Raw genomic sequence first — 12,105 nt, 5'->3', positions numbered from 1 at the left:
TATGGGCTAGGTTTAGTTTGTGCTGCCAGTACAAAGACCTTACCAAGGAATGGTGGAACACCTCAAACTATGATCCAGACTGTACTATATCCTTAAATCATCTGGACAGTTGATACTGTTCATTGAGCCTGTCAGCTGATTCACATATAATAAAGATCAGCGATTCTGTGCAGCACAGTTCCACAAAACAGAGCCCACATCTCCACCATTTTTAGTTCCTTGGAATGATTTACTGAACTGATACCTGCTTTGAAGTACATCAATTTGACTGTATATTTGTCCTTTCTTGTGGAAATGGCGACATCTAGTGGCTAATTATGTTCAACTAGAAGTGACCTCATCTAAGTCCTGAGATGACCAGCTCTAAGCAAGAGCCCTGCATGGGACTGTTTTTTCCATCCCACCATACATAGCCTGCTCCCACACAATTTAAACCCACACCTTCTCCCACCAGCACCTGTCCCATGACCACAAATATTTGGCTGTGACCCACTGGACCCAACAGGTTTGAAACCCATTGCAGGGTTTCACATTGTACCGTCAATCAGTGACCCTCATGAGTCTGGTATCTAAAGACTTTGCTTATCACAGCAGAACACCGATTGGTTCAAATCAGTCATTGATAGCGAAAACAAATTACAATTTAATTAAAAACACAAAACAAACCCAAATTTATTACCAATTTACATTACATCACATCTTTGCTCGACACCGTTACACAGAGGAAGTTGCTTATATTTTTCCTTTTCTTAGCCGGCTATTTACTGAAGCAATTCAGATCAGGTAACTTGCAGAAATGTACAGCAGTGGTGGAGTTGGGGAAAAAAACACCAACGTTGGGTGATTGGACCTGCCCCTTACACCACCACTACGCTAATGCGGCTAAAAGGGGTTAGAGGGCAGGGCTGGCCAATGACACGCCAGCATTGGGGCAGCACTTTGCAGCGTTGCTGGGGGATACACGCATTCAGCTGGAGGTGTGACGTGTGTCCTCCTTTGGGTGTGAGTGAGTGTCTGAGAAAGCTGACCGTCTCCTTACCTGGATAGCAATGACTAAACATGACAGCCATGATCTCATCTGTACTTGCGTTTAGCGTCATGGTACCCAGCAGTGTGAATATGTATGTATTTTTATGCCCTTTTCCCCTTTACGCAACCCTTATATGGAACTGCCAGCCGCAAACGAGGCTCTCTCCTCCACAGGCACCGAAGCGAGATGATCGTAATCCTCTGACATGCAGCCAACAGTCATTTTTTTTTGCACTACACAGGGCATGCGCAAGTCACACAGTGTACACAATTTTCCAACACAGTCTAACATCTCAAACTCTGCACACTTTCCACACAGTTCTAGTTTTATTCACTCTGTGTAGCTTCACGCTAAAGCTGGAATGCTAACCTCATATGCTGCCTATCTATTTTTGTTTTGTTGTAAAAAACAACAGTCAACACAGGAGTAGGACAATAATCAAATTCCATAGTCATTATTAATAAGCACTGAAGAAAACAACTGTAAAAGATGTAACCTGTAACCAACCTGTAAAAGATACACACTTAATTGCGAGCCCTGCACATTTTTGATTCAGCCGTAACAGAATCAGGCTTTGATCGTGGTTTAAAAAGGCAGTGATCTCAGGTCTCCTCCATAAGTAATGGAAATCCCAGCTTTAGCTGACAGCAGCTCACTTCCTGCCCTGCCTCCTCCATCACAGACAGGTAAGCTGGAGGTCACAGGAGGTCACAGGAAGTCACTTCTCCTCTCACAGGTTGCTCTTCCATGTATTATTTTGAGTTGATTCATTAACTGGAAAATATAAAAAGAAGACATATAAAAATGTAAAAAGTCAAACAATTATCAAAATACAACAGAAGACACCGCTCTAGGACAGAAGTCTCTTATCTGTAAAAGGAAAGTAGAGATAGAGTGTATAGGACATCGCAGATTTTACAAAAACAGAGACGGAGTGTAAGGGATATCACACATTGCACAGAAACAGAAGGCATTGCATACTGCAGCTTATTTTCCCATCTTTTTCCAGCTTCTTCAGGTGATGCACGAGGTTTACTTCTGCGGCTCTGTGAAGATGTTCAGGGGTGTCCTGAGGGGACAAAAAAACACATCAGTATCAATTCTTTTGTGGTTTTCTGATCAATTCTACTGTACCAGAGGTTTTAATACAGGCCCAAAATACAAACCAAGAGAAGAGGCTCAAACTAACTGGCCATGCCAATGAAAAACAGGCAGAAGTGGTGGGATCACGGGCCACTTCAACTGAAATCTTACATAATAATCACATCCTCCTAAAAGTGCAAATGGGTACAGCGGCCCAAGATAGCCACCTAGACCTGCCATGAGGGCTCATATTGAAATCATAAAAAATTATTTTACTGAGAGTCAGAACCCATTCACTCCTCACTTCCTGGAGTGAAGAAACAGCACATGCTGATGCCTCATGAGCAGACCAATGGGAGAGCTCTACTCTACTTCATTTGCATATCAGAGGTAGGCAAGGAGCAACATGAAAGCAGAGCTGCTTAGTACCCCCTCCCTTCTGCAAGTAAACAACAGGGGAACATCATGTCTCTGATTGGGGAAACTACATTTCCCAGAATACCTTGTACACCACTTTCACGAGGTCCATGGAGCTGAATGCCTTCCCTGCACCCTCCTGCAGGAGAGAGAGGATCTGCTGCTCCCGCAGATTTCTGTGCTTGATGTACTCTCTGATCTTCTCCCCGGCGTTCTGCACCACCGGCCCGTGTCCTACAGCAGGCAGTACCAGAGCGACACATGAGATGCTTTCACCGCCTTAAGCATGTCTTTGTTAAGCGGTGGTTCTTACCTAAATGCAACCCACATTGCTAGTAGTATACATCCTGTCCATTTAAGCAGTTGGATATTGTATGGAGGCAATGCAGCTTGCTTCAATAAAATGGTGGCTGTGTAGCATAGTGGACCACTATGCTATACCAGTATTAGTGGTTAAGGAGCAGGACTTGTAACCAGAAGGTTGCCGGTTCGATTACCCGCTGGGGCACTGCTGTTGTACCCTTGGGCAAGGTACTTAACTCACAATTGCTTCAGTAAATATCCAGCTGCATAAATGTAAAAAAAAAACAAAAAAACACTAACTGACGTAAGTTGCTCTGGATAAGAGTGTCTGCTAAAAAATGCCCTTCTGTGACAGCATAGCAATGCTCACTTGGGAATTAAACCTGGTAGCTTCTGGTTACAATGACATGGACGCTACTCCACACTCCAGAAGTCTAACAGCGCTTAAGTCTGCTTGGTACATAACACCATAGAAACAGGTATTGACTGTTCCTGCTCTGACCTGAGGCCACCTCTTCCTTAGTCTGTACAAATCGGAAATGTTATTGAGAATTTCCATGTTCTGTGTTTTCTGACGGGATGGATTTAAGACAAGCTGCACTGTACACAGAAAACTTTAGGGAGCTGTGGTTGGGAATGCATCTCATTGGCCTTGCCAAGCACTTATCATTCTGCATTGTAGAGGTAATCTACAGTACTTGGTCTGTGCAACACAAAAAAACACAGAACCTAATGCACTTCTCAATGTCCAGTTGGAAATATTACATTACGTTGCATTACATAGCAGATGCTCTTATCCAGAGTGACTTACATAGGCTACAATTTCCACATGGTATCCAGTTATACGGCAGAATATTTACTGAGGCAATTGTGAGTAATTGCCCAGGGGTACAGCAGCAGTGTCCCAGCGGGGGAACTGAACCAGCAACCTTTTGCTAAGGAGCTCTGCTCCTTACCACTATGCTACACTGCCATATATATGACTGATTAAGAGTGAGGCAGAAGCACAGGTTGTTGTTCTCACAGAGTGAACCCTGGCGCCCTCTAATGGCTCTGAAAGGACATGAGGCTACCAGCCTGGGTATATGAGGTCAACGCTGGAGGCAAGCAGGATCTGCAGGGAGTTCATGTAGTCGTAGAGGTCCTCGAACACCGCCGTGCCCTCCCCCAGAATGCAGTCCCCCGAAAACACGGCCCTCTCCTCCTCCAGCACCAGGGCCATGTGGTCATCCGTGTGCCCGGGGGTGAACAGCACCCTGGGGGAGGGGGGGGGGCAAACAGGCAAAAACGTCCACACACAGCAGCCTGGTCCTGTCAGAGTGCGCCCCTCTCTCTACCTGTCCTGTAGTGACTCAACATCCTCTCTCTCAAAAAAAGGTCTTTTTCATTTCACTGTGGAATTTTCTTAGTTTTGATGACTATTATAATTACCATACCGAATCCTGAAAGAGGTATAATGATGGCTTTCCACTCATCGAAGCAGAGAGATAAGTTTTTTAAAGGGAAACCTTTGACTTTGACTCTGAACATTCCAAACCAGTATCCTGTATAAACAAGGAAACAGGAAGTTGTCTACAGGAGTACTGTGTTCTGAGATCCGATGGCACAACAGTAAATGTCTTGAAATGACTTAGACCGCAGTGCTGTTTTGGCTATATCTGCAGGCACCACTGTAAAAAGTCTGCCAATTGTCAGCGCTGTGTAGTTTTGGGGTACGACCCCACGACTGCTTAACCCACAACCCTTCTAAGGTCAGCTGAGGTCAAATTCACTCACTTCAGTGTGGCTCCCTCTGTTTCTATGACGTCCCCGTCCTTCAGGTACGTGTATTTCTTTCCTGCTCCCGTTAATTCCTCAACAGCTGGATAGCGGGGGAGCTTGCTCACCCGCAGCTCAGAACCTACAGGGTTTAAAAAAAAAAGAAAAAAAAGAAAAGACATGCAGGAATGGAGGCTAGCAATTAGATAACAGTTATTTAACTTAAAATTGTGCATAACAGTGCACTCAGAAACAAGTCCAGCGGGATAATGAGTTACAGAAATGACAAAAAAATGTGAAAGACAAATACAGTGAAGTTCCAAAATATAACACTAAAGCCTTCTGGTCTACACAAGTCAAAAGACTGAGTTGCGTTTATTGAGCATTGACAACCTATACACAAGCCACTGCTGTTACACAGAAAGCAATGTGAGATGACCACAAGGCCAAAGCTGATTCAGTACGATGGTTAAGCCATAACAAGCTGTTTTCAAACACAGTAGCATATTTCGTCCTGTCCTCTCTCACCTGCGGAGATATCTTTAATAATATCCCCCACTCCTCCGGTATGGTCGTGATGCCAGTGTGTGACGATGATCTCCTGTATCGCGGTGTTGAACTGGGTCAGGGCTTGCTTCAAACAGCTGATGTACTCCGGGACTGACGGCTCTCCCGTGTCTATGAGCACACGTCTGCAAATAAAAAGATCTTTAAGGAGAAACGCATCACCATTTCTCAAAATGATTTAGTTACGCCTTGCTGTCTCACATTCTTGCACAACCACGGCGTAAAGTCCGACTGACTAAATGCAACAGAAGAAAAGTGGTCACGTACAACTATCAAAATACAATTTATGACATTTTGTTGGCTAGCTAGGTTACAGTGTTAGCTGCGTGACATGTAAGTCAACATGTCACGCAGTACAGTATTTCGCAAAGGGTTTGCTAAACGAGAAATTACAAATGAACAAAGTTTAATATCTGCACAGCTATCTTTGACCTCTCAATGTTTTTACATCGCTGGCTACATCTGACTGTACAGCTAGCTCTAGCTTGTAACGCTGCGGTGATCACTATGACGTGCTTGCAACCTTGGTAGTTATTAAAAACTACACCTGGGAAAGTCAGTGTGTACAGGAGTTAGCTATATCTGAGGCTGCCTGTCCAAAACGTAAAAAAGAAAATCTTGCATTTCAAAGGAATTAACCAGCGCTCATGACACAGATTCAATCTTGCTTCTAGGTAGCTGTAACTATAACTTGCTGAACTGCAAAAGTATGAACCAGCTAGCTACCTTTTCCCCGTTCCGACCAGATATGTATTCGTTCCCTGAAGTGTCATCGGCCCAGGATTGCAGCCGAGGATTCGCACAACTCTAGAGGACAGCTGCTCTATACGGGGGATAATTGCAGTCATTTTCCTATCTTTTCCCCCTGTAGTCAGCTAGCTAACTGTAGCGATCACACGGGAGAATCCACCTGCGACAGATCTCAACCTTTGAGCTTCGAGCAGCATGAAAACTTCGGTCGAAGGAAGTGAAAGGAAGTGTTTCACTACAGACTCGACGAGTTCGCCGTTTAAACGACGCGCTTGCAATCAGCTCACAATAATACAACAGCGCCCTCTAGTGATAGATTCCGGTCTGCTACTGATTACCACAGTCAAGACTGTCCAGTGCAAATAATTAATGACACATCAACAAATATTAAGAGTAAAAGTAGTTGCAAAATAATAGTTAAGAAAAGAGCAGTGAGGCTTTTTTTAATCAAGGGAAAATGATTGTATTCCACACATCCTGGGCATCAGATGCTGAACACTCGCAAACTTGTATTTAGTGCAAATAAACAAATTATTATTGAAACGACTTCACTACGGTAAGTGAGAAGGAAAAAAAAAACTGCATACAAAAACAAACTAAAACAATCGTACAGCCTTCTTTTTTTCATCCATTCGTTATCTAGAAGTCGAAAAAAATAAATTAAAACCATTTATATACTAGTGCACATTGTGGTGAAAATACTGTTTATATTGTACGTTCAGAGGTGAATAATCACCACCAACAGAATCTAAAGTTTAAATAAAACATCTGAATTACTTTAATAGGTATTTGATTGATATCAGCTCATGAGCATCTTCTTACCATTTGTTATTCATAGAAACCACGCAGCACTAAACAATCCATTGCTACTTTGTACGTAGCAAGTTTATTTTTGTAATATAATGTGAAACAATATAACAGTAGGTTACGCTACTTGACCACGAATGTATGCGCAAGGTCTGTTCTAAATAAACAATACTGAACATTTCAGGGGATTGTAATCATTGCCAGTATTCGCATATTTTCATTTAAAACGGTTTCGCCTGTGGACCCCGGTCAGCTGCGCGCAGTGCTTGCAATGAGATAGGCGCGCAATTTGCTGGAAAGTCGGCCTTTTTGCGCGTCTGCTTTTCGTTACCTCATCACGCAGACCTGATTAATGCAGGCAAGACGTGAGCTAATGTCTAATCATCCCGGCTCAACTAGTGCGCACACACACACACACACTTACGTCACCGACGTCCACGGCACTGGCACACGGGCTTTGCATTACCGCTGGAGAATTTCCCAAACTGGGACACGCTCTGAGTGTGGCACGTAGTCGTCACGGTAGGTGGGCGGGGGCAACCGGGCATCGAAGTCCTTTAATCACTGAAATTCCCGCTCGTTAACAAACCCTGGCAACGGCAGACGGGGAAACGAGATACCTTACGGTTAGTGCAATGACAGTGGGCCTGGACTATGCTCCTTAGGGTTCTGTAAATAAATCCACCTGCAATGATCTAAAATACGAAAGTTTTTTGTTTCTAAAAAATGACTATAAAATTGCAGCCTTGATGCTGGAAAAAATATTTTGTGATCACTGACACAAACCGCAATGTTCTTACAAACCCGAACCTTACAGCTTGAACCTTTACAGCCGCTTGAAGCGTGTTCTCGGTTTCTGCACACACAGAAACCCTCACACACTCAAATATTTACTAGCCAAAAAGATTTGCCTCCCACACGAGGTCTCAATTGTTTGTTTGATTTAAAGAAAGGCAGTGTAAGCATCCTTTTATTTACAGAATTTTATTAACAGGATTTATATTCTATTGTGTATGTGCTTTGCTTTACCCAGGGCAACTTGGTTAGATTTTTACCCCATAGTGCTGGTTCTGGATCAGTATGTAAGATTTACAAAGAAAATTTTAAGGGGAGATTAAGCATGGGTAAACTGATCTCATATCAGTGATTGTGGGCATGGAGGGGTCAGTGGAGAAAACAGGTTTTGATGACAGCTTTACCAAGGTTGATTACAGCCTTAGAGGATCATGGGATAGCTTTCACAGTGGTCTCTCCTCCCAGATGAAAAGCAGAACGGCAGTGTTTCTGGGCCTGCTCCTACAGTACTAGGGGATGATGGATTGTAGAGCATTTCTGTTTATTTATGTTGGGTTAGTTATAGGGATATGGCAAAATGTCAAGCATTAAAACCACCCAAAGCTGGCAGTCAGGAACAAAAGAGGATTGCAAATTATGAATGAGCAATGTTTGGGTAGTGAGCTACACATTCTACAGGGCCACAGAAGCCATAAATTGCCTCCTTTTTTGTTTTGAATTCACACTGTGGTATTCAGACTATTCCTCAGAGTATAAACATGATGGATGTGAACTGTGATAAAGTGGTCATGCAGATGTGTGTCTGCGTAATGGCGTTAATTATCTGAATTAAGTGTGTTCGTCTTCACACACTCCACAGCAGCCCTAAATGACAGAATCCTCTCTGATTCATGGTCGTTCAGGTTTGTGTCAACACTCAAATACACATCATTCATAATTCACTGACTAAATAAAGCATCAAAAAATTCAATAAATACCACATTGTCTTGCTTGGAAATTTCAAAATTACTGAAAACAAATACATGCAATCAGCACTGGCAAGTTTTAAGAATAAGAAAACCCAAATTATTATTCTCAAGCACTTCTTGGCATTATAAACCATGAAAATGATGGTAAGTTTAAAACACTGAATAGAAATAATGATCTAATTAAGCTCATGTAATTTTGTCTGTTATTGAAAGAGGACAGCACATTTGTACTTTGGACACTTGGTATAACACCTTGGATTTGTCAGCTTTAATTCCTGGACTGTGAAAGCTTTTGGAATTTAAGATGATTTAATCATAACGCACATTGGTAATTGATTCCATGTAAGCGCTGCTTCCAGGTTAAAGGCACAAAAATATTTTTTTCTAACTATGTTTTTGATGTATGCAGTGCCTGCCACGATTTATAAGTAGTTCACAATGGTTTGTATGACTGCTTAAATAACTCCCTACCCACGGAGAAAAACCTGAGTGCAAAACAGTTGAAATAAACATCGCCGAAGTATCACCATGAAATAAAAACATTAAAAGGATAGATGAAGAATCTCACTGTGTGCAACAGTTTGAAAGATGCTTCCTCTAGCTCTGATGTGACGCATGTATGTACATCTGTTGTTACAAAATACATACATACATGTTTTTAACTGTTTTAATATACAGTAAACTCAGAATAGCAGCTATTGAAATTGTTTTTGTCATTCTCCACTGAATTGAACTTTGTTGTAAAAAAAAAAACACCCTGAGCCATTACAGCACGTAACAATAACAGCTATAAGCTGAAATGTCAAATTGCAGTGGAATTACTTCAACTGTTAAGAGCAAGCAGCTATACACGTCTACTTGTCAACATCACTCTCACTGCAAACCGTTCACTTTTACTGTGCCCCTTTGATAAACTGTTCTCGGTCAAACACGGATTACAAACTGCCAGTGTTACAGATTTCTCAAGCAGGGAGAGGAAGTGAGAGGACTGTTTAACAGAGGATTGCTCTCCTGACCGGCTCCTCGGCTTTATGACTAGCTGTTCAAGGATTGAAAATGTCTGATAGATATACAGTGTGTAATGATTAGATAAAACAAACAGTAATGTCATTGCTTTACAGATTCCCAAATGTTCTCTCATTAGCATAAATCATAGCCCAGAATGTATCTGAAAAATAACTAAATCAGTAAATCTGGGTGCCTTTTTTATTCCTCTCTGAGCAATTAGGTTTTGACCGCTAAGCTTCTACAGCCAAGCAAAATAACTGAAGAGAGATGATATAGGAACTGCAATCAAAGGGGGATTTTGTTCTGCTGTTAAAGACACCGCAGGCTTCCAGGCTATAATTTGACCCCAGACATATTATCGAGGCTGTATACAGGAATGGAAGAACACTGGGAACAAATGCATGTAGCAATGAGATCACAGCTGTACCCACCGCCAGAGGACTGGGTCTCAACTGTTGCGTTGGGCCAGATATTTTCTCCCCTCAGGATCCAGCACTGACAGACACCGAGGCGTGAATCTCCTGCAGACTGCAGCTCTGCAACATGCACACATGCACCAGCACACATGCACCAGCACACATGCATCAGCACACATGCATCAGCACACATGCACCAGCACACATGCACCAGCACACATGCATCAGCACACATGCACCAGCACACATGCACCAGCACACATGCATCAGCACACATGCACCAGCACACATGCACCAGCACACATGCACCAGCACACATGCATCAGCACACATGCACCAGCACACATGCTCCAACATGCGTCCCCCTCCGCACTGACCCCTCTGCTTCATCTAACAGATGAAGACCTTAAAGAGCTAAACCTGAACTACTTCTGAAAATATCCAGCCACGCTGATTGAAAACATGAAAAAATGTTAACCAGTAATTTTCCCTGGATATAGGTCTCTGCTGGACAACTATAACCTATTTTTATACAGATTAAAACTGTGAAGGAAAGCCACAGAAAGCTGAGATCGGCCAATCAGACGCTGGCTCCTGAGAGAGACCTCGCTCACGTCTGTGACGGCAGAGGCTCACTGTTTCACACCGGTTCCTGTCTGTACTCTCAGAGGCTCCCTGACACTGACAGATCAGACCCATGTGAGTGTGTCACTCATGGAGCCCCCGTATGACTCATAATCCATCTTTCCCGTAGCTCCGTATGTCATTACCGCCACCCCTACAGCCCCCGCCGAGGGCCCCCAGTTCCTCCGCACTGGACTCCGGGGCCCCCGGTGCTCCCTCCGTGGTAACTGAACCCCTCATTACTGGGGACCCCACAGAACCCCTGTGCAGCCCCTTGGGGCCACTTAGTTATTAATACGGCCCCGAGGATCATGTGACCTCTTTTCAGCCCCCTAAGGTGAGGTGGGGTTGGGGCAACGGGTGTTGCTATGAGGTGCAGTCAGTTCCCCGGACTGCCACCCCCTTCAACTCTTACCCCCCACCGTGACTCAGTTTTGTGAACGGCTCCCAGGTATTTAAGCAGTGAAATGAGATCTGTGCTGAGCTGAAACTGCCCCCCCCGTCCCCCCCACCTCTCCTGCAGCTCAGTATTAAAGATGATTTTTCAGCCTTTTTGCTACAGTTGTGGAAACAGCCACAAAACATATTTACATGAACAAACAAACAAAAATACACAGAGACACACACATACACACAAACATTTACCATTACCGTTATTATTACCATTCATACAAGTTAAATGCAGTATTTATGCAAAACAGAACTAGCCATTCTAATTATCAAGCATCATGTAATTTGAAAATATTCTTTTCACTTGAGATACAGCATGCATTTATTTTTTAAAATTCTGTACACCTTGCCAATTCCATCTCCACCAAATAAATCTGTAATATATACAATGTGATTACCCAAGAGGCAATTTGGGTGCTTTCTTAAAATGTCCAGCAGAGGGCAGTGTGTCTACATGAAAAAGCGAGTAAAACAAAGGTGAACTGCTTTGCCATTCACACCAAGCAAGGAAACACAACACCGATTCACTATTGTAGTAACTACCCATTGGCAAATACCTTCCAGGATTTCCTTATACTTCTGTCTTTGATGCTACTCTCAAAGGAGGGGGCATCCACCATCATTAGGTAGTCTCTTTAACCACACCTGGTGAATCATCCTGTCGTTTTCCAGTCAGACTCATCCATTTATCAGGAAAATGCATAGCGGATGCCATTGACTTCTTAGGGCGTTTGCCATCCTAAATCAACAAATGAGAGCCCAAGTTTCATAAGAGACCAGTAAATTCCTTACCGGTTGGTTGTACCTGCAAACGAGGAACCAGAAAGGCATACCCAAACCCTGAGGAGACAGCAGGGGGGATAATGATGTAACTCTGCCAGGCCTTTGGCACACAGGAAAGGGGCTGGCCTGTCCTGGTGCCAGCTCCTCTGGAGTGAGAGTGTAACAGTATCCACCACTCTTACACCAACAGGTATGTTCCCCCTGCAGCCCTAACCAACGGTGTCCCACATAGCGGGCAACGCTAACCGGGAGGGGGGGGGGGGGGTCTGCGCACGTTGAGGAAGGCTTCACGCTGTAATCCGCACGAGGTCCGCGTGCACCGCCGCAGAGAGGACGCAAGGCCCCC

The 12,105-nt window shown here is 43.7% G+C and overlaps 1 protein-coding gene across 1 annotated transcript; it reads right to left on the bottom strand.

The window, feature by feature from the left end:
* Nucleotides 1–1,496: 1,496 nt before the first annotated feature.
* Nucleotides 1,497–6,126, bottom strand: lactb2 (lactamase, beta 2). The gene is made up of 7 exons (XM_036518642.1): nucleotides 5,885–6,126; nucleotides 5,120–5,283; nucleotides 4,610–4,733; nucleotides 3,911–4,089; nucleotides 2,616–2,764; nucleotides 2,012–2,099; nucleotides 1,497–1,804 (listed from the first exon to the last, which is right to left on the bottom strand). The coding sequence occupies exons 1-7, from the start codon at nucleotides 6,004–6,006 to the stop codon at nucleotides 1,761–1,763; spliced, it is 870 nt and encodes a 289-aa protein (XP_036374535.1). The 5' UTR covers nucleotides 6,007–6,126; the 3' UTR covers nucleotides 1,497–1,760.
* Nucleotides 6,127–12,105: the final 5,979 nt, after the last annotated feature.

This window comes from Megalops cyprinoides, chromosome 24 (genome assembly GCF_013368585.1).
Source record: "Megalops cyprinoides isolate fMegCyp1 chromosome 24, fMegCyp1.pri, whole genome shotgun sequence".
Taxonomy (NCBI): Eukaryota; Metazoa; Chordata; class Actinopteri; order Elopiformes; family Megalopidae; genus Megalops; species Megalops cyprinoides.
This window is presented reverse-complemented; position numbering and strand designations above follow the sequence as displayed.